Here is a 23921-nt window from a genome sequence, read left to right as displayed (position 1 = left end):
AAGGTCCTGTTGGGGAATGACCTAAGAACTCTAGGAGTAGTGTCACATACCCCCAGGCCTCCCAGTATGGAGAAGCAGAACTTAACCAAATTGGCTAGAAAGGCTACCTTGAAGGACCCTTCTAAGCCTGTGGGACCCTCTACTGAGAACCCCACTACAAGCCCTGGTGTTAGTAAGTTGACCTCTAACCCAGGCACATTTCAGGATAGTATGCTAGGAACATGGGCGCCCCAACCAAGCTCCATCATTGTTCCCCTAGTCTCAGAGTCTCTGACTCCCCCTGCTTCTGAGGAAGAGGTGGATAGACCAACTAGGCCCCTATCTGGACCTGAGAGAACTGGTAATTCTCAGTGCTGGTGGAAAACCAGAAAAGAAAAGTCTAAGGCCAAAAACCTTCAGACTGTTGGACCTTCTACTGAAGACCCCAACTCAAATCCTAATATTAGGGGGGAAACTCCTAAAATAGGTAAGGGTAGATCTAAGAGGAAGGGGAAGCAGGTACATTGCCTAACCCCAACCCCTCCAACCAAGAGGCCTAAGACCCAACCTGCTCCCACCAGAGAGGTGGTGAGGAACCTTGGAGGCCCCTCTAGATCTAAGGGAATCCTTTATAAGGACCCCTTCAAAAAGCCTAACCTAGGTTCAGAAGTTGTACTAACTTCTGAGGGACTGGTCAACCAGATCCCCTATAACAAAAAGACTGATGTTCCTCAAAGGGTCTGTAGGTCCGTTAGCTTGCAGAAGAAAACCTTTCAGTTCTCCATTGAACATAGGTCAAGGTGTCACCATCAAAATGCTGATGGACTCTCTAGGATGTATATCATCAACTAGAGGTATGAGGTTCATCCAGGAGTGGATTAAATCCTCCTGTCCCTTAGTCTGGGGGGGGCGAGTGTTAGGGAGAATTCTCTGTTTAGGCTGAATTTCCCTACCTAGTGAGTCCCCCAGCAGCTTTGCTGGATTTCTGGGGTTTCTTTTTTTCTCCTGCCAAGAGTGAGACTCTTTTACCCTCACTCTTGGACATGTTGAAGTGTGTTTTCTTGGTTAAACCTTGTGTTGAATGGGCTATGGGGTCTTTTACTCCATAGGGCCTCATGTATTTTTGTGATGTGGGTTACACAGCACCCTCTGTGCCGCGACCCAGGGGTGTCCTAGGGACTCCCCAACATAGACTCCATACCCTGGGACTGACTACTGTCTCCCAGGGCATGTAAAGTCACCAAAGACTTTGCTAGTCTTGAATCCTGAACAGAACCAGTACAAACCATCATATTGTGGACGTACTGGCTGGGGCAATTCGATTGCCCCAGGGTCTGTTAGTCGAGGGGGCACGTCTCCGTCCCCCCTGATCGAGTTTTGGCTGGTGGCAGTGGAAACTACTTTTTATATTCGACCGCGAATATTTCCCTATGGGATTTCCCATTGTTTTAGGCTAACACATTTAATTATTTATTTACGGTAGCCTTAAACATACCGCCGGTTTATATATTTATTATTATAACTCCGGTTGGGACTTTTTGCCAAAACTTGATTCTAAAATGGCGTTGGCGTTCGCCTCTGTAACTCTGACCCAAAGTGGAGCCCTTTGTTCCACTTTTGGCGGGCTTCTCCACAGAAGCCCTCCAAAGTGGTGCCACTCTGTCTGGGGTACTTAGGAGGGGTGGAGGGGGATTTAGGCACCCTGGACTGAGTTACCTTGGTAACTCAAGTCGCACTCCGTCCTGATTGGCCCAAGTGGTGAGCCGGCCGGCTCACCACTTAGCATGTTTGAGTGACAGCTAGGCTGGGTGAATGGGGGTTTGCTGCATAAAAGCAGGGCTTTGGGGACTGGAACTTCAGAAGTCGCCACAGGACCAAGAACCCGACGAGGGAAGAGCTGAGCCGACCTGCTTCGACGACACCACCTGGTGGAGCCCTGCTGAACCGTCTCACCACTTTTCCCGACGACCGAGGAGAACTCTTAACGGAGTGGCTCCTTCCCTTGACTGGTGGGGACAACCGGTTTTCACCTTCTTTCCGCTTCTCGAGGTATCTCGTGGCCGCCTTGCCAGTGCCAAGCACCCCGGCAACCGGAACCCCACCACTTTTACCCCAACCACGAAAGTCGGTACAACCCTTTAACCGGAGGACTCCGCGGCTGGTTTCTTCCCGGGCAGTGCAACGACCCTCTTCTTCTGCTCTTCAGCGAGAATTTCTTCTCCCCTGACCGACGTCGAGCCTTGCTACCACTGCCTGGAACTACTGCCACCGCTGGAGGATCCTTTCCGCTTAAGGTACCGTGTTCCGCCTGGCTTCCCTTGCCACCGACTGTACGGGGTAGATTTAGCCCCCGGCTTTCGAACCTGGGAGTGCCTGGAACACCCTGGCTAAACTTTCTAAGCCACTCTAAATTCTTTCTAACTCTTTGCAAGACTTTGAATCCCTAATAACAGTGTGATCTTGGGCACATTTTCGCTCCGGCTACTCTAAGAGTGGGCCCTGCCTAGTGACTTTTGCTCACCTGTGACTTTGTGCTTCTTTGAGCCTATTGCAAGTGTTCTGGACCTTAGAGTGGTGTGTTTAACCCATTTCTGTTTCTTTTTACCCCTTTCTTGAACCTACTAGAGTGTCATCTAACGTTAAGCGCTCACCTCTGTTTTAATTATGTGGTGTTAACCTAGAGTTGTCTAGATAGGAGTAAGGGTTGAAACTGCTTTCATTATAACTGTGTTTGAAGTGTTTTTACTATATTTTGCTAGAGTGATTTCAACTTATGTGTGTTTAATAAATAAATAACTATATACTTTTGAAACCAAGCTCTGGTCAGTGTTTGCTTGTGCTATTGTATTTGAGTACCTATTGTGTATACTTTGCATACTGCCTAACTCTTCTTGAGGGAAGTCTGACTGCTCAGCCACAGCTACCAGGTAAATCTGGGTGGTGCGGACTGCTACCAAGTGGGTTTACTGCTATACCTGTAGTCCTAAATCTTTTGCAGTGGTCCCCAAGGGAACTGCACAGGTTTCTGCCTAACAGCCTGCCCATATGAAAATCCTGCGTTAAATAAACCCTGAAGGAGCCGCTCGTTTAACTCGAAATTTGCTGAACGAATAGCTAGGACACCCAGGCACACGCGACAGAATTCCTGGCGAGCCACGACAAAGGAATCAAGAAATAGAACTCAGATTTCAGCGATATAAAAGCAAGATCACGTAGCGCCTGGTAGAACCACAAGGAATCGCAGACAGGCCGGGGATGCAGCTGGGTAAAGGGCCGCAGGTGGGTGGAGCTTAGAGCGCCAAGCGCACCACAAGCAATTATAAGTAAAAGATCTAAACCAACTCCCCGTCCAGTACCCTGTCGTAGCCTGACTCCTGAATAGGGTGTGAGGAAGCCCGCAGGAAGACTAACGCTACCTGATGCATTCAAGCTCAGACCGAACGGCAACCCCCGTAGCGTGGCACTGGGTGCATAGGGCCCTGCACTGCACTGTACGGCCGACGGAGATGGAGACCGAAGTAATCCCGTCGAGGAGCGCCTCACACCACCGCAGAGACTCCATGACTGCGCGGGACCCCACGGAGTACGCACAGTAAACTCGGACCAGAGACTGGTCTCAGGGGCAAGCGTGCACCAACTCTGGGACTCAGCAAGAGATGGAAGCGGCTGCGTGGGCATAACTCACAAAGGTGCCGCCAGTTTGGGGCCCATGCGTAATCCTTCTGAACACGGATTATCGCAGAGGAGTGACGGTGGCACGAGGGAGAGGCCAACATACTCGCATTTACTTCAGTCCCGGCGGACCCCAGTGGAAGTGCAGCCGGTAAGATACAGGGGAGCAGCGGCGCGAAATGCAGGAGAGGGACACTGTAACAACAGAACCATAACGCCTTTGCCCTGGGGCGGGGGCAGTTACATGTCTGTGGCCGAGGGCGGAGGCATGAATACGGTAGACAACCCGCTGGGACCCCGGGCCACTGCAGTGCCTGGTCCAGGTTGACATCGGCAGGCATCACTGAGCTGCTACGCAGCGGGTCTCCCCTGAGAGGAGAATAGACCAACATCCGTATAGGCACAGATATGCGACTAGTGGGCATCCGAATGAACCCGAACCACAAGGACTGAGGAGGAGTGCAGCATCCGGCCCGGGCCAGTGTTGCAGTAGGTGGGGGGCCCTCAGACACAGCTCCCTACTGAGGAAACTGGTGGATGTGCATAGTGCGCATGCTGTGGGGGGAAAAATAACAAGACGCATGATCTTCTAGGCTGCAGCGGAACTGCTCGGAGCGCAGCGATCAACATAAAGGGAGCAGGATCCAAGCAACTAAACACTCCATTCACCAACACCATCATACGATGGGGGATACAATCCACTCACGGTCTTGGTAAACTGGCTGGAGTCACCAAAGCTGCCCTGCAAACAGAACCAGTACCCCTGAGCACTTGGGCAAGCTGCACTGGAATTAACCCTATACGACATAAAGAGAGGAGGAACTGTGAGTTGTGGTGATTACACAAATAGCGGAGCACGACCCACACAGTACTAGCCCTGCGCCACTGGGAACTGCAGTACATAAATGGGCGAACCAACAAAATCCGGGAAAACCATGAAATCTACGGGTACCAAGAAAAAGGGCCCCATGGACACATATACCAATGCAAACGGCCAGACCCACACTGCAGTGGCTGAGATACATACTAGTCTCAACATGGCAACAGAGGCTGAACCAGACGGCCGAGAGGACCGGTTAACATCAATAGTGCAGAATGGTTTCCTTGCTATCAATGTTAAGTTGGACGACATTGTAGCCACCATGGGGTCGTTGAAAGCTAGAGTGGATAAATAGAGTGCACGAATCACGAAGCAGAAAGCAGGATTGGCTCTAATGAGGACGCCATTGCACACCACAGCTGAGACATCACCCAGCTGAAGGAGAATATGACCAGATTACAGAACAAATGTGAGGATCTCGAATCTCGATCAAGAAGGAACAGCGTTCATATAGTAGGTGTTTCTGAAACATTCAGAAAAGGACAAATAGAGAAACAAGTTGAAGGCCTGCTAATGTCCCTGTTTGGAATGGAATCCTTTTCGGAACATTTCCTGATTGAAAGAGCGCACCGCACTCAGGCACCGATACCCAAACCTGGAGCACCACCACGCACGAGTATTGCCAGACTTCTAAATTACAGGGATAGGGACGCAATCCTACGGTTGGCAAGGGAGCATGGCACACTGCAACACGAAGGAAGTCGCATACACATATATCCGGATTTCGCGGCTGGTGTACAAGCAAACAGAAGATCGTATGAACCGGTCAAGAAACTCCTGAGAGCACGCCAGATTCAACATGCCCTGATATTTCCAGCCAAAATGAGAATCCAGCATGCAGGAAGGACACACTTTTTCGAGACCCTGGCTGAGGCCATGACATACGTTGAGACTCCATACCTCTGCCCCCAAAAGAGCGCAGACCTGACTGGAACGCTGGGTCCCAACTTACGGACCAGGGATAAGACATGGTGTCAGTCGTACGACACATGGTATATCGTTTTATGCTTGTGTGTGTTTCGGGTTGTCGTAAATGAGCGGCCCCACATGCCATTCTTGATTGGGGCAGTGAGCCTGGGGCGGATGGCCATGTGACGCATCGTGGCCACCCCTGGAGAACTCCACAAGTTTGTGAGGGGACATCATCAGGTTAGGCCTGATGTGGGTGGGTTGCGGAAATGCGAAAATGTTTTTGAGTTAGGTCCCTGGAGGGAAAGTTGGGGAAACACATGTTTAAAGTTTAAAAGTGATGTGGTCACGCGGGTACTGATGCAACGCATGACAAGTAGCTACAAGACTTATTGGGAGATGTGGTTTTTCAAAATATGTACGTGCTCAGCACAGGCGAGGGGCTAAGGTTAAACTTGGTGTCTTGGAATGTTCGAGGACTAAACAACCTGATGAAGGTCAGGAACGTCGGGAACTAAGTCACCAGACAGAGCCTTCAGATTTTGATGCTATAGGAAACTCATGCCTTAGGAACTGTAAACATGAACATGCTTCCCAAATGGGGCAAACTACGATATTACACTGACTACTCGTCTCAGTCTAGAGGAGTGATTACAATGATACACCCCTCACTGGGGTTCCAGACCAAGGGACACAAGATAGACCCACTTGGAAGATATGTTTTGGTGTGGGGGGAAATAGCAGGCAAACTAATCACACTGGTCAATACTTATGGCCCCAACATAGATGAACCAGACTTTTACTTAAATATATTTGAGGCCCTCAATGTGACAGATGCGCCAAACATAATATGGGGAGGAGACTTTAATGTGGCACTTGATCCCGACTAGACAGATCCACCACCACAACAAGGGCGCCCACTAGAACTGTGTTAACACTGGGCCAACTCTTGACACAACTGTCACTGATCGATACATGGCGTAAACTGCACCCCAACGACAGGCGGTATACATATTATTCCTCTGTGCATGACAGTGAGTCACGTATACACTATTGGTTCCTGTCCTTGAGCATGGTAGAGACACTAAAGAAATGTGACATCCTGCCCCGTATGCTGCCTGATCACTCCCCTGTGCTACTGGAACTTAGGTTACGGAACACCCCTAGACCTGCCGGGAGATGGAGATTGCCCGCTGGGATACTGGGTGATCAAAATGTGGTGGAGTCCCTGCATGTTGAAATAGCTGACTTCTTTACGGACAATGTTGGGAAGGTAAAACTGGTTTCCACAGTCTGGGAAATCTTCAAGGTCTGGGTCAGGGGGGTCCTGATTTCGAAATCCACTGGCCTCCTAAAAAAAGTAAGGAGGGTACTCGAAGGGGTAGAAAACGCATTAAACGATCTAGAGGAAACCTTCAGCCGCACACATGACAAGGATACGCTCACTGAGATTCACAAGCTCATTAGGGACTTGGATGACCTGGCCGTTACAGAAATATGATATATTGCAGCCCTGATCAGTGCACGCAGATATGGCGAGGGAAACAAGGCAGGTAGGACATTGGCCAATCTAGTTAAACATGAAAGGCAATCACACCCGATCACAAGCATCCAAACGGCACAAAATTTGGTGGTGACGAGCGAGGAAGAAATAAATAGTGAATTTGTTAAATTTTACCAAACACTCTATGCAAACAGAAATAGAAAGACAACCGCTGAAATAAAGACATATTTGGCCACACTAGAGCTACCGAAGCTCCCAATAGAAAACAAACTGGCACTTGACCAACCGATCACTGCAGAAGAAATTGGTGAAGCAATTAAATATCTCTCGGCAGGTAAGGCGCCAGGCTCTGACGGGCTGGTTGCCAAATTCTATAAAGAGTTCTGAGCGGAACTAGTTCCCAGAATGCTGAACACCTGGAAGGAATCCCTAGAGAAAAACATACTGCCCCCGACGATGAGAGAAGCCATAATAACGCCCACCAAGTGACATGCCATCATACAGACCCCTTTCACTCATCAACGCTGACGCCAAAATATTTGCAAAGGTGTTGGCAAATCGGATACTACCCATTATATCTACGCTGGTACATCCGGATCAAAATGGATTTATTCCTCAAAGGTCCACCGCTTTAAACCTTTGCAGGCTGTTCGGTATAATGGCACAGAAAGACCCGGACAGAAGCGCAGTAGCAGTGGCCCTTGATGCCGAAAATGCATTCGACTCAGTTTCATGGGTCTACCTCATCACGGTGTTGGAAACATTTGGTGTGGCGCCCAGCTTCATTAGGTTTGTTCGACTGCTGTATACCGCCCCTGGGGCCAGAGTGTGCACCAATAGGACCATCTCTGAGCTATTCAAAATATCACCTATACTATTTGCCTTAACCATAGAACCGATGGCCGCAGCCGTCAGACTGAGACACAGGGATAAGGGTGTAAAAATGAAGGGCTCCACCCAACTAATCTCACTGTATGCTGGTGATACATTATTATATATTCGAGAACCACATAAAAACATTGCACCCATAATTGCCGCCATACACAAATTTGCCGAATACTCAGGATACACTATAAATAAAGCCAAGTCCGAAATATTCCCGCTCACTACCTCTACTAAATGCCCAGCTGATACCTGTGGAGTAAAGTGGTCGAAACAACGTATTAGATACCTGGGAGTCCTGGTCTCCAGGAATGGACATACCCTGTATACTGACAACCATGACCGAGCACTACAAACACTCAATACTAAGTTACAGATATGGAGGCATCTCCCCATATCTCTCCACGGCAGGATCGCAATCCTTAAAATGATTGTTCTCCCTAAGATGCTATGTTTTTTGTAAACGTTCCCATATGGCCGGGCAGGGAGTTCTTCTCCAAACTACGATCAATGGTGGTGACATTCCTCTGGAACGGGAAAACCGCTAGAATAAGGTCCGAAAAATGACAGAGCCTTACGATACCAGTGGCATTGCTGCCCCTGACTTTGAACTTTACTATTTGGTTGCTCAGGCACAGTTTGCGAAACATTGGTATGATGAGGCTGACAGTTCACCCCATACGTGGATAGAAACGCACACCAAATCCCCAACAGACATAAAATCGGTTATCTTCAATGCCCGACACAAAGATACATGCAAATACAACCCAGTGAGCTGCATGGTCCAGGCCTGGAGCGCAATATTTAAAAGGCTGAAAATAGAGACCCCTTACAACTCGGAGGTCCCTCTGTGGAACTTTCCAGGTATCCCCCCCGACTTTCAGTATTGGTATACAGGAGGCAAGGGACCCTAATAATGAGATGAGGTTGGGTGACATGAACATAAATGGTAAATTTGCAACCCCGGAAGAATTCACAAGAGCGATGGGTGGAGGGCCACTTAAAACACTGCAATATTATCGGATGAGATCTGCGTTTCAGGAGCGTTGGCCGCTCTTCCCTGATGAACCCCCCTACATCCCACTCTACAACTCATCACCACAAAAGGGGGTTTGGGAATCTCCAAATTGTATATATCAGTACAGACCCATGCCCCAAAGATAAACCGGGTCAAGGATAAATGGGAAACAGACTTGCAGATGCCCATACCCGATGATAAATGGAACAGATATTGCGCATTTACGAAAAAAGTTTCACTAAACGTGGGTGTACGCCTGCTTCAATTTAAAATCCTAAATAGACTACATTATACACCGGCTAAGGTGGCCAAATTTGCAACAGAGGTTTCTGGTGATTGCCCCAAATGTGGATCCCCGCAGGCAGGCCTCTTTCACATGTACTGGGGGTGTCCGGCACTGGTGGGATTCTGGGGAAACATGGCTGACATGTTGGCATAAATCACGCAGATACCCCCACAGTTGACTCCTCAAAAATATCTATTTGGTGACATTGGTAAGTGCTCCGAAAAAAACAGAAGATTATTCAATGTCTCATGTGCGGTGGCGAAAAAGTGTATCCTACTGGCTTGGAAAAGTGCCACACCGCCAAGCATGAACACTTTTCTTCGTGAACAGAATTATGTCAACGAGTATGAGGAGCAATATGTTTTGACCCAACCCACCTCAAGTTGACCAAAAGACATTTGGGGGTCCCTTCCGAGCTTACCTGTGCGAAATGCAGTCTGATGATGAAACCACCATGTAACCCGTTGTATATAATATTTTGATTATGAGATGTACCTGTGTATGATGCTTGAAATATGACATGGGAGTGGTGATGTTGTATCTGTTGTGACCACCACCAATAAAAAGAAGTCTAAAAACAAAAATACTTTACTGCGAGGTACAGATATAAATTGAGCTGCTGAAGGTGCTCTTGGTTAAGACCTTTTTGTTACACAAGTAACACATTTACCAGCTGCAATAAAGCCACTAAGATTCAATATAGAGCTTAGAAACAATCATGCAAATGTTGTATGTTACTGTATGTTCAAAGTCCCAGGAGGATGTGTTTTGGGTGGGGATGGGCAGGGACAGTGCAGAAATTACCACAGGAATGCGTATGGCCGTGGACAGTCAATGGTTGGGTAAATAAGCAAACAACATGTCCACGCTGTGTTTCTCCTCACATGCCACCTCCTCCCTTCTATCTGTACTCCATTGGAATAGTTTTGGCTTGTGGGTAGCGCTAAAACAGTTGTAGAATGGAAGCAGTTCAAACAAGCTTACAAAAGCCAATCGGTCTGGCTTTGAAAATGTAGAAGCTAACTTTGCTTTAAAGCCTCAGCAGGAAAATTACACAACCACCTACATTTAGAAAGTCAGACCTATTGACTTTACCAATACTTTTTAGAATGAAAAATGACTTTAAAGAGGATGGAAAAATAGTTAGAAGGACCAATTCAAAGCAGGAGGTTCCCTATGCATTTTAAAGACGCCGACTGACACCTCAGTTCCACTTCGATATGCCTTCAAGTGTTCCCAGAGAGTGCTCTAGCTCTCGCTACACAGACCCAAAAAAAAAGATTAACACATCTTTTGAGGCCAATCATCTTATGCAGTTATCACAGCACTAAGCCCTATGGGGAAAGAGCCAGCCCATTCACAGGAAAGATAACTGTGCCAGACATTCACGGGGAAATCATGGTCACAAAGTGAATATTTAATAAATATATATATATATAATATATATATATATATATATATATATATATGGGATGTAATATAATATTACAGAACAGAACTGATTACATAAAGGAAGCATACAAGCAGCTCAATGATCACGAATGCTACATAAGAATAAACACTAATCCTGTCAAAGAATTAGAAAACAAAGTTAAATTGTTTCTCATAAAATGGGAGAAAAAGGGCATATTAACAGAAGAGACCTGCAATTGCTTGTTGACAACCAACTCAATCACACCTACAATTTAATCTCTTGCGAAAGTGCATAAAAGTATCAAAAAACCGCCAGGGAGACCTGCTGTGTGTTTCATAGGTTCAGCGTTGGGAAACATGGAAAACATGTCAAAATATATTGATGAAGATGAAGTGCTTTTTCCCTTTGTCTCGCTACTGCCATCATATTTAAAAGACACCACAGACTTCCTGTTTGTGGTGTCGGAATGAAGATATACCATGGGAAAAGGAGTATTTGATAGCAACCATGGATTTTGTATCAATTTATAGCTCCATTGGGCATGAATATGGAAAACAGGCCTGCCAGCACTATTTAAACACGAAATCTCTCAACTATCTTGAGCACACTAAAATGGTGCTAGACATGATAGACCTTTGTTTGACTGATAATGTTTAACTCTTTAATGGTGAATATTTTAAACAAGTGCAAGGAACTTCTCTGGGGATGACCTTCACACCCCCATATGCTAATATTACGCTGGGCGGCTGGGAGGAATTGGAGGTGTGGACAGACAGAAATCAAGACCAAACTCACAATGTGGCTCTGTGGCTAAGATATGTAGACAACCTGTTTATAATCTGGAAGGGAAATGAAAAAGGTTGGCTGGATTTTGTCAAGCAACTGAATCTTAATATTAATAATTTAAGATTCACTGAAACACACAGCTGGACACTGATTACTTTTCTGGACGTAAACATAAGAATTGTAAACGATACAATAATTTGCAAACTACACAGAAAGATCACTGGCTCCAATACACCTTTACACGCCACAAGTGGACACCCAAAAACTTAATATGGAGAGTTTGTAAGATTGAGACGCAACAACACCACAATAGAGACTTACGATCTGGAGATCAGAACAATGGCTGCAGGCTTAACAAAAACCGAAGTATCCAAAAAAAGTAATCGAAAGGGCTTACATCAAAGTAAGACAATTGGATAGACAAAGCCTTTTTTCAGGATCCCGCAAGAAAGAAAAGCAGGATGCAGAAAAAGACAGCACACGTCGAATCCTCACATTTGACAGCCAATCAACCACGATTAGACATATTTTACAAAAACATTGGAATATATTATTGGCAGATTCTGATCTGTCCACCAGTCTGATAAACAACCAAGAGATAAGTTTTAGAAGGAATAGATTGGTCAAGGACACACTCGTTCAATGTTTTATGACCAAAGAAGAGGACAATAACCAAACAAGTTGGCTCACAATTCAAAAGATTTTTTTTTTAAATGCACACAATGTAATTTTTGTAAATATGCTGAGAACTGTGGAACATTCCAGCGTCCCATTACAGGACAGACTAGTCCCATAATGGAATAAATTACATGTGAAACAGAATATGTGATATATGTCCTTACATGTGCTTGTCATGAATGGTACATATACAGCACAAAGTGCAACTAAAAATTTGCCATCTTGCATAGCGACGCCAATTATCCCATCCGAATGTCATAACAACAGTATGGAAAGTGTTGGTTTCTTTGGGATCCATAAAATTGAAATTGGTGCTAGGGGAGGGGACAGGGAATGTATGCTGCGGCAAAAAGAAACCCGTTGCATCCTTGATTTTGAGAGCAAGCAGCCAAATGGCCACAACATTGACAAAGAACTTTATACATTCTTAGCTCATTGAAATCACTCCTACTCTGGTTTGTTCAGTATATGCATCTTCACCTCTGAGATCCTCCCAGCCCCCTCTTCCTTTCCCTTCTTCTCTTTTATTTCTCCTCCTTTCTCTTTAGCAGTTACATTTCAAAGTCTGTTGCCATTTACAACACTGATATTAGATTGATGTGTAAAGTCCCCTTTTTATTTTAATTGTACAGTTTTAATCAGTTTTAAATTTGGTGATTCTTTCTTATGCGCCTTGGACAATGATGTGAATTGGACAAGTTTCTTGTGTAGCATTTAGCTTTGTTTAAAGTGAAAAACTGACTGAATCACTCTACAGCTATAATGGACATATGTAATTAAGAATGCCATAATCATATGATTGAAAATGTTGTGCACTAGGCACTTCATGGATAACTAGTTGTTTGTTGAACAACAGAGACTGCTGTCATAAACAGAGAACGTAGTTATTAGACTACGTAGTTAGCATCATTTTAAATTGGCAGGATAGACAGCCAGGATATAGATTCAGGAAGGCACATTGTTTAATGGATATGGTCTGTTGCCAATGCATGGTATTTTAGGGTGATGCACTATGCACTTTATACTAACTGTATATGCTATTGTATGCTGCTATGCATTATGCACTTTAGTCACTGTCCTCCTAACATTAACTCCATATACTGCTATTGCACTATGCACTTTATGCTATTTTAATACCAATATAAGATGTTGCTACTTGCACTATGCACTTAATAGACAGCGAACTGAGATGTCTATATGGAGCACACTATGGAAATCTTGCTGCATAACCCATTAGAAGGGAGATCTGCCACTAATGCAATGTGCCGCCGGCGCTGTAAAAGTGCATCTTTCGGCTAAGGTATTTTGTAATTGTATAAAATGACCAGATTGTACAGTATTTATGAGATTGAACAGTCTACCATCAAAGTGATCTGACACTACTCAAATGTATATAGCAACAAGTGTGTAACAATATGGATCCAATGTCACTGTAAACTATGTTGGCAGAACATATACGTAGCACACTATTTTGTATCAAATTGTGTAAAATAGGCATTTGGCAAAACGGCAAGGTTTGAATGTTCATGGATGATACGTATGCAAAATAGAATTATCCACTGACTATCTATACAAACAACTAGGCTAAGATGGCCGACAGGTTTTGCACGTTATTGTGGGGCAAGCAAAAAAAGTCCTTTTTTCATTTTCACTCTAACCAGTGGTTGGATGCTTTTCAATGAACATCTGTGGAATGAGCCACTTTGTTGTGAACAAGCGGCAAATGAGCCACGAAACGCTCAAGCGCCGTGTTTTTCTCCGAAACTAATAAAGGAAGAAATGGTTTTCGACGGAATATGTAACCGGTTTTGTGATAAGAACTGTTATGGAGAGTGCAGCTCAACTAGCTTGATACAATAAATCAGCAATTTAAAAACATATATATATACATATATATATATATTCAATGAAAAAACTTTGTTAAAGGGACGTTATGGTTCAAAGTAAAACCGAAAACCCCCTGAAATTCGGCAGTTATGGTAATATAAGCAACCATAACTCGCGCCACTGTGCACTGCTAACACTAACACCCAGGACATCAAAGATGACATCACAAATGTCATTGAATGCATCACTGATTTGCAAAGTTTGGTGAGGTTTCGTCAAAGGAGGGCAAAGTTATAGGGGGGGCCCAACATTTCTTTTTTTCCCATAGACTGAATGGAGCAAAAACTTTGCTCATGACTACAACACAAACCGCTAGATGGATTTCCACCAAATTTGAGGCAGGAGCGGCGGCTTGTTTCCGAAAGCGTAAATTTGGTGGAAATCCGTCCAGTAGTTTTTTTTAAAATGACAAAAATGTAGGTCCCAAAAGAATTAGTGATATCTAGGTTCCCTCCGCAGACACACTTCCCTGTTCGGTCCGCGAATAGGACTCCGATTGGCTTAGAGGGCAACGTGGTGTCCGTGGGCTTATAAATGAGGTGCCATTTGGCGAATCTACACTTAATTTGGCAAACTGATAATAGATCTAAATATAAATGATTTTGTGAAGTTTGGTGTGATTCTGTCAAGAGAGGCAAAATTAGACAGGGGTCCCAAAATATTGTAAAGGCTTATAAATGTGGTGCCATTTGACAAATCTACACAAAGGTTTGCAAAAATATTATAGATCTAGATATAAAGGTTTTTGTAAAGTCTGAAAGGATTTTGTCAAGTGGGCGCTAGGTTATATGACAATTTTATGTGCATTCATGTGACATTTTTTAAAAAATAAAACAGGTGGATTTCCAGCAAACTTGTGTAAGGAGCATTGACAAGGACCTGAAAGGATGGTTTTGCCAATGTGCCCGTGTTTTATTTTTTGACAAGTGTCATAATGTAGGTACAAAAATTAGCGATTTATCTTTGGTGACTGAGGTGTAGCCTGTGGCCATGGGCAGTGGCCAGATTGTCCGGCTCATTTCATAACTTCATGATCCAGACAATCTTGCTACTGGCCATGACCACGAGGGACAACACATGGGGTTAAAGTGGCCATGTCCACCTGGGACAGGCTTTGTGGTAAAGTTATTCGAAATTGGGATAGATTTGAAAGGGAAGACAAGTGTGCTCATGGTAATATGGTCATAGGGTTCTCTTTTCGCCTTCTACAGGCTTCCATGGAAAGCGAAGAGGGGCCCTGTATGGAACCCCGCCTTCCCTTTCCATGGTGGCCATCTTGGAAAAGGGTTTTCCTTCCTACACCGGTACGCTGAAGAAAAATCCTTTTTTTATTTGCTCTTTTTTTTTTGCTCCCCAGGTTCCCGCTTTGGGAACCTAGGGTGCTAATGGCCTTCATTCCCCATTACAGGGCCTGGAATGGGGAGATAATGGTCCAGAGAGCTTGTTATCCACCCTCGATTCACTTGAGCTGATAACTTGGGTTTCCGGGCCGGTATCCACCGTTCCAGTCCTTGGAACGGAGGATGAATGCCACAATATTCCCATTAGCCTAACATAAAATGCAAATGGAAATTTTGGAAAATCTTATTGAGTCTATGTACTTTACTCAGAAATATAAAGTAGATGGAGTCTATAGATTTTATTTTAGTTCTATTTTTTAACTGTGAAAGGTGGTTCCTAAAGGAATATGTCTTTTGTTGTTTTTGGATGTATTTTTTTGGCAGGAGTCTGAGAATGAAAGGTGGGGAGGGAAATGAGGGAAGAGGAGCCAAACAATAATATGGAGGGGTAGGTGGACAAGAGAAAATGTTGTGCGTGTGTTATTTCTAAGGTAGGGGCAGTGTTTCTCATGCTCCTTGATTACAGCAGTGGTGGTGGCTCTTGGGAAGGAGGGATGGCATTAGCTGATGCCATTTTAAGATAAATAGCAGTTTTGCTAAAAGTATGTACTGTGTACTAGATTGTGAATTTAGGGATAGGTGTTGGAGCTGTGCAAGGGAATTTTTGAAGTTAAAAGTTCCTAGATCAGTAGAAAATGCAGTTCCAAACTGTTTGCGAAGCACAGATCTTATTGTGAAATGCGACGGGTTCTCAGACACGTCATCATGCCGCGCACCAACCTATGGTCATGTGGCACTGTCCGGAAGGACCACAATGAAGTCAGATGTTCGTAGATGTCTACGGATGCAAAACTAGTTGAAATAGTTGCATAGAGTGTATCGAAGTGTTAAAAATTATTCGGGAAGGTGGGAAATGGTAGAGTTTTAAGGGGACACTTTGTAAATCGGACACAAATATTGTTATATTGGGTAAGTATGATATTAGTAAATTGTAGGAAAATAGCACACACTGGTACAAACCCATGAAATTCACTGAAAAAACATTGTTAAAGGGACGTTATGGTTAAGTTGCACTAATAAAAACCTATGACATTCAATGAAAACACTTTGGTAAGGGGACGTTATGGTTAAGTTTCACTAATAAAAACCTATGAAATTCAATGAAAAAACTTTGTTAAAGGGAAGTTATTGTTACAAGTAAAACCGAAAAACCCCTGAAATTCGCCAGTTTTGGTAAGCTAAGCAACTATAATTCACGCCACCACCATGCACTGCTAAGACTAACACCCAGGACATCAAAGATGACATCACAAATGTCATTGATGACATCACTGATGGCATCCATTGTGAAATACATTTTGATGAAAAGTCCCTACAAGGAGTTGTGTTTATATTGTTGGTAACAAGATGATCAGGAGACCTATCGTGAACTACTTAATCTATTAAAGAATGTACTTATCTAAAATCATTGTTTTGGAGTGTTGTTGTTAATACATAAACCTAATCATATATAAACAAAGGCAATGACTGCAGCATGCACCATAGAAGTACACTATTTATAATCTTGTAATTTTGGATAATACAATAATGAATGCTACCTTATCAGAGTTTTGAGTAATGTTAAACATGTAATAACTAGCTAATAATTCAAGACTTGTGCTGGTACAAACAAAACATATGAATAACCACAATGCATACAAATCAGAGGCACATACAGGGAAACTAAAATAAGGAAGAAAGAAACAGCATCATCAGAAAATGTTAATGACATTAAAGTTTATCTTAATGTATACAAATGAATTGTGTGTTTGAGGCCTGCACATTTTACCATGTATGTGAACCATGAGCAGAGACCAAACCGTAAGGAAAGTACTTAAACAACATATGACAAGGTTAACATCTAGATATATAGCACCTTTTTCAATTTTAATATTCTGACTGTCAGTGAACAAAACCACCTGGCCTACATATGTCAGTGAACAAAAGCAAGTGGCCCAGATATGTGATGTCATCAGTGATGTAATCAGTGACATTTGTGATGTCATATTTAATGTCATGGGTGTTAGTCTTAGCAGTGCACGGTGGTGGCACGAGTTATGGTTGCTTTTCTTACCATAACTGGTGAATTTCTGGTTTTTCGGTTTTACTTGTAACCATAACGTCCCTTTAACAAAGTTTTTTCATTGAATTTCATAGGTTTTTTATTAGTGCAACCATATAACGTTCATTAAATATATATCTCATTCCTAATAATAAAATGTACTTGTGATGGTAAATATGAAAGCCACCCCCTCAAGGCATGAAATGCAGGAATGGTGACGGTTCCTGTGCAAAAACATTCACATTCACCCGCAGCGGATGCTTTTGCTTCAAGCGTAGGAACGGTATTACCCAAAGTGACCTGTTACAATTTACGTTTTGTCCTAATTGACCTAATTATAGTGGTCCTAATTGACCTTCTACACAATTGACCTTTATATTACTTTAGTTATTTTAAATATGTATTGGGTTGGTTTTGGATTATAAATAATATAAGGGGATTGGGTGGGGTGTTGCGGGGGGTTTTGGATTGGGTAGGGGATTGCGGGGGGTTTCCCCTGCATATATGTCCTAATTGTCCTTTTAAATTAGTTCAATTCTACCGAGGACAATTCTCCCTAAGTCAATTGTGAAAAGGTCAATTAGTATACATCCGTATGAACAGGGTGGGCTTAATGCAGTTTGGTTTGGTACACCACAGGATCAGAGGGTAGTGCTATGTTTCACCAACATGTCAATGAGGATTAGAGGGCTTTATAACAGCAATATCCAAAACAATAAAGCGGTTCATGAATCACAGCTTAATTACCTTAAAGTCAAAGTCATTTTCTGTGAAGTTCTTATGCAGCGCTGAGGACAAGTACTGGACCGTCGTGACGATAACGCTGAAAAAAAAAAAAACAAGACAAGTTGAGCTTTCTCTCTCTGGACAGCTAAAGATTTTACGTGCAGACATTAAGTTCCATGACTCTCCTTTTCTTTACAAACTATGATGATCTGAAATGGCGCGTAGCTGGGCACAGCGAGGCAGATATCACCGGGTCCTGTAAACACAGCCAGTAGGCATCATGTCTCCCAAAGGCCTGCGCGTGCTTTTGACCAACTGATAGGTGTCATGGTGTCATATGAACAATATTGCCTGACAACTTGCATTCCATCAGCCAGCTGACAAAAAAAGACTTCCCAGGCACAGAAAGCAAGTGGAACGAGGACAACACGGAACTAGCAAAAGTGAGCGACTGCCTCATTGCAAAGGGAAATTGAAATTCAATGACATGGTTTTATGGTAAGTTTTTGACTAAGGTGGGCATGTCATGTCCTCACCAGTAGTGTTTAGACAAATTGCCATGGTGAAGGTTGGTGCTGGCACAGAGCCTGGCCTGTTTACCAATCAAGAATCCCCTTGTGGTTCATGTTGAACTACTCTGCCCAAAGGGCCAGACACCCAGAGATTTTTGTTAACTGTCCCAAAGCGCCGACTGCCAGACACGCAATTTCATGGTACACTGTGTTTTGGAGCAGCCCTATTGGCGCCAGCCGTTTCGGCGTGGTGCCTTGGCCGTAGGCCCCTTTTAGATGCACCATGTTGGGACCTGCAAGCCAAGATATTTATGTTTGCTTACATATGTTTTCAACCAAAGCACAGAAAAATGCAGTGCTTTGATTGATAGTATATTTAAGCAAAGAAAAACACTAGAAGTAAGATCCAGGACTCTGCGCTCAGTTTTGTGAGTATGTATTTTTAATGAGTTGCCCTTAGGTTGAGAACACATGTTTCGGCCTTCCTCGACCTTTCTCAAATCAGGGCTGTTATAATCACAATGTATTCAAATGAGTACCCCTCCTCTGTGGGAGTCACTTTATTAATTCTAAGTCTTGTTCTCATGCGCTTGATTTACTGGTAAATTCCCTTGATCATGATACATTTAAGCAAACACTAGGCGCTCAGTACCCGGCCCTGTTCTGTGGGTGAACGTTCCATGCACAAAGAGGTTGCTGTGTCCCGCATGTTATGATTGCGGGACGCAGCAATCTATGCACAAATCGCCATGTGGCCCGGGGGCATTCATTTTCACTCATGTGGCAGACCACTGGCCATAACTGGACTTCATCAAGAAAGATTCTCGTTGTCCCACATTTATTCAGTCATGGGTCCTCATTTTAGTAGTACTGGTTGCTGCCTTGTTGGGCATCATAAATTATACACACAGCCCTATGTAAAAGGACAGCATTGCTTTAAGTGGGCCGGGGCCGAGTCCCGGCAGTCTCCAAAACGTGTGGCTGAGCCCTGCCAACCCCCCGTCCAACCTCTTCACGGCAGGTCATTGTCACACCACGGCCACAGACGCAACGGGAGATGAGCCCACCGTCATGAAGTCAGGCAGCTGTGGCTGACACTTGTGTTAGTCACAGCGCAGAAAACGCATAGCGCGTCTCCACTCCCTGTTGTGCCTGTTACTGCATAAGGCTGAGAGTAAGAATTCATTTCAGCCGTGCACTGTAACACGCACAACAGGGAGTGGCGACAAAAGGGTGTTAATGTTTGAGCCATTAACCCCACGGTGGAGACATCAGGTTCTCATGGCCAACATTTTCACCTCTTCACAGAAAGCATGTTGCATAAACATTCTACACTGACTCACCCATTTCCAGGATATATGCTTGTTTCACAAGTACAAAAAACACATTTCCTTCTTAGACTGTTCATTTTCTTCAACTGCATAACAACATTACTACATCAAACAATGATTAGAAACGTTGGGGATTTATAACATACTCTTTTGCAGAGGGTCTTAACGGCTATCAAAAATGCAATCAGACCCATTTCAGGTATGAAATGACGAGCCTCTACTAGATTTTATGATTCCTTAACTTTGCATTCTGGTACTTCTAATTTCTGAATTCACAAGAGTGGACTCACAAAAGGGAGGAGGCGCTACTGTATGCTGTGGGCCACACTGCAGTATACTGTAGCATTATATTGCACTCCATATCACTATTGACGACACCAGCACTTTAAGAGCTGCCGATAAGACACAGTGCAATGAAATGATTTGTCCAGGATCACATGCTTTGGTTATACCAACCATGCAGTGTTGCAATATGTACTTAGTTATGTAGGTGAGACCGCCCTGTCCATGTTTACATGCTCCTCTTTAGGCCCCGCCCTTCACGTCTTAGACCATGCACATCAGGCAAGCTGCACCCCCAAATGAGGGCCCCCCCCTAATGTCTTAAAGCACTGAGGACCACGCATCTGCACCACATTGCTGCAAATTAACGGCCTACCTATAAAGACTCCGAACATTAATTTGAAAGGTAAACTAAGTTTGTCAACAAAGAAAGCCTGAAGCACACTAATTATTTTTTCTAAGGTAACGTCAGTAACGCCACATTTCAGAGGAGAAGCATAGGGTCATATTTGTGGATGACTTCAAAAAAGGTGATTGCATCAGTGTGGTCATGGCCACATGTAACTGCTTAGTAATAAAAGGCCTACAAACTGAAAGAAGCATCCTCTGCAGGAATCCCTAACAAGAATGGACGACTTCTCCCTTAAAGAGGATCCCTATTGGCTAGAATTTCTGAATGCTGAAATTAGGGACACATTTCACAATCGCCCAGTTCTAAGGGCGAGTATGTTCATATCATTTACGTAGGAATGTGTAGGAGCCCAGGACTAAAACGTGTTCTCTAAAAAGGTACTCCCACCTCTGAAATTGTCTGAGAAGTTTAAGCATGGAGTTTTCATAGCAATTTGGGGTGCCAAACACCCTTCACCAGGGGTACTCACTAATTTGGTGGAGAATTAGTGAACCTCAAGAATAATTTTCAAGGTTATTGATATGAATGAGTCAGATGTGCCATGCATGTGGCTGTCAGGAGTCCTGGATATCTCTAATGCGGTAGCATACAACTTCATGCGGCACTCTGAGCGAACGTTGTCAACTTCGCCTTGGTTTGAGATACAGAAAAAGCCTAAGATAATATTAGTAGGAGCCTTGTCTATCTTCCATAATAACCTAAAATGCCTTGATCAACTTTCTTGCTGCAGATCTCAAAGGGATTAGTCAACCTCAGGACAGCCGGGAAAAGTTGTCTTTGAAATGGCAGAAAACATCATGGTAAATGAACCTCAGAAATGCTTTTGGAGTGAAACAAATGTGTTGACCTGGGACAGGATGTACATAATGTCTTGTTGTACATAATATCTCGTCTGCCTGTGCTGGGCCTAGTATCATCCCTGCCACCATGCCCAGTACTATGCCTAATAACAGCTACCATTGCTCACTGTGGTTTCAGGTGTGATGTTAAAGAAGTCTCTCATGGTCGGGAGAGGATTCCTCAGACAGTGGTAGAATACTGCTCAAAGTTGCCCGGACCTCACTAAATGCCAATGCACTAGGCAGCAGATCCCAACCTTCTGAAGGACGGTGTCAGAGGCTCAACTCTCCCAAAGCAGGCAAGTCTTAAAAGGTACACATGTGATTTCCACCAGGATGAGGGTTTTGAAAAGAAAAAGCAAACTATGAAAGGAACAAGCATGTGAACTGGTGTTAAATAAAAGAGAGTGAGGTCTACTTAGCCAGCAGAAAAGAAGTAGTATGGCAGTAGTGGGCATAATGCGGCCCTCCAGAGGATTGGGGCTGCAACTCCCATGATCCATCAGCATTGACTATGCTGGCTAGGGCTGATGAGAATTGCAGGCCAAAACACATGGAGGGCTGCAGCTTGCCCACCAGTGAACAATTGGACAAGGTTACAAATGAATTATTAAAGCACCAATTGCGTTCCTACCGCTACACAGCGACATGAGTTCACAAGCTTGCAAGCGAAAACCGAGGATAGATATAGTAGTATTTTATATCCGACTTGCATCAGAAAAAAGTACAATATTATTCAAACAGATGCATGTACAACACAATTATAAAGGATGACAAAAGAGACCAGAGGGTAACGCAATGGTTAACTGATCGTTTTGATGTCTCTATGGACCACAAGATGGTTGTCACTAACTTGCTGTTGAGTAGCCTCATCACCATCCAGTCTCGAGGGAAGACGCTCAGCTTCATGAGGTTCCGAAAAACACAGAAGATTTTTAGCAGGAATTCCTGTGAACAACAAATGAATCATTGTTGGGTAAATAATCACTTTCACCATATGCTACGCATCACTCTTATGCAGACAATACACAGATTTAGGTCAGGATTAATGATACAACAGATACAATACAAAGGATTTGTGACTGTGCTCAAGAAATTAAAAGCTGGATTTTAGCCAACAAGCTTCAGCTTAACCCCTCTAAAAAAGATATAATTCTGTTGGGACCTAAGAAACTTCTAGCAGACCAACAGCATCACCACCCTGCCCAGCATTATTTGGAAACCTACAGCCTTCTCATATAAAGAAAACAAGGTATGCTGTATATGGCAGTCTAATCTAATTTACAATGTAGAGGTTAGTGAGATGCTTACATTTATTTACTATCGGATTATACTACTGTGACCCATCCTTCTGCTCATTTCTGAGAAAGGTCGACCAGCAGTCGTTGGTGCACTGGTTACTTCACGCGTGACTACTGCAATGCAATACTAGCCGGGATCCGTGCAGGTCAAATCTACCACCTGCAAATTGCTCAGAATGCAGTGGTCAGCCTACCAAAAAACGCATCTGGATCTTGCCATCACCTCTCATTTTAAAAAACAATCTTCCTCTCACTGCTTATTCTATTGGCTGCCACTACATCAGAAGATCCTTTTCAAGTTCTTCTGTATCGTTTTTAATTGCCTTCAGAGTCTGGCACCTACATACCTATCTTCTTAAATCACTCTCTATCCTCCAGATTGATCTCTCCGCTCTTCTACTAAACAACTATTGGTAATACCTTCATCTCACTTCGTCCATAAAGGCGATAGGCGCTTTGCTGAATTTGGTCTTCGGGCTTAGAATGTTGTCACTTCTGCTCTCCGGAATACTGAGTCTTTTCAAGTATTTCATAAGAAACTTAAACGTTATCTTTTTATTTAAGTCTTCTCTGTGGCTTCTCTTTGATGGTTCCTCTTAACATCTGTGCCCAGACACAGTTTATGTTCGGATGTCACTCTCTGAGGAACTAGCGCATTACAAATAAACAAATCAAATCAAATTTCTGCAACTACAGATGGTACTTTCTTCAGCATACGGAAAATGTTCAACATATTCTCTGTTATCACCCATGTGCGTTATTAATCAACACTGCCTCCCAGCCACACTCTGTTCCTCTTACACGCAGGTGAAAAAGACTGCAAAAGGATCCATTAGGGAAGCAGACAGTGGGCCTGGCATTCTTAGCCTGTGTTTCTACAAGGAAGTGTGTTTATGGTTGAAAAACGCAAGCCAAAAGCAGCGATAGAAAAATTGCTGTTTATTTAAAAGAAATTCAGGTTGAGATCAGGGTTCTTTCACCTTTATACGTAGATGCTGTGATGATTCACTAGGTTTCATCACTTCTCCCCAGGGAGGAACCCCTTTGCATGAGGTTAGGGAGGTGTGGCCGCTACCCAATAATCCCCCTAGGGGTGGTTTAATGCGGGAGGACCTCATGGGTAGGAACTCCTCACCTGGAGACAAGTACGACCATCTAGGGTACAGGTCCTTAGTTAACATC

The 23921-nt window shown here is 43.8% G+C and overlaps 1 protein-coding gene across 4 annotated transcripts in view; it reads right to left on the bottom strand.

Annotated features, from left to right (window-relative positions):
• The window catches only part of DOCK3 (dedicator of cytokinesis 3), a 2582899-nt gene that overhangs the window by 535873 nt on the left and 2023105 nt on the right, over positions 1-23921 (bottom strand). For all 4 annotated transcript variants that reach the window (XM_069644069.1, XM_069644070.1, XM_069644071.1 and 1 more), the window contains 2 exons: positions 22292-22386; positions 18084-18159 (listed from right to left, as the gene is read on the bottom strand). In XM_069644069.1, the coding sequence (XP_069500170.1) occupies positions 18084-18159; positions 22292-22386 (171 nt within the window). The remainder of the gene's footprint in view (positions 1-18083; positions 18160-22291; positions 22387-23921) is intronic.

This window comes from Ambystoma mexicanum, chromosome 2p (genome assembly GCF_040938575.1).
Source record: "Ambystoma mexicanum isolate Mex_15411 chromosome 2p, UKY_AmexF1_1, whole genome shotgun sequence".
Classification (NCBI taxonomy): domain Eukaryota; kingdom Metazoa; phylum Chordata; class Amphibia; order Caudata; family Ambystomatidae; genus Ambystoma; species Ambystoma mexicanum.
Note: the sequence above shows the minus strand (reverse complement) of the source record. Positions and strands in the feature narration are given on the sequence as shown.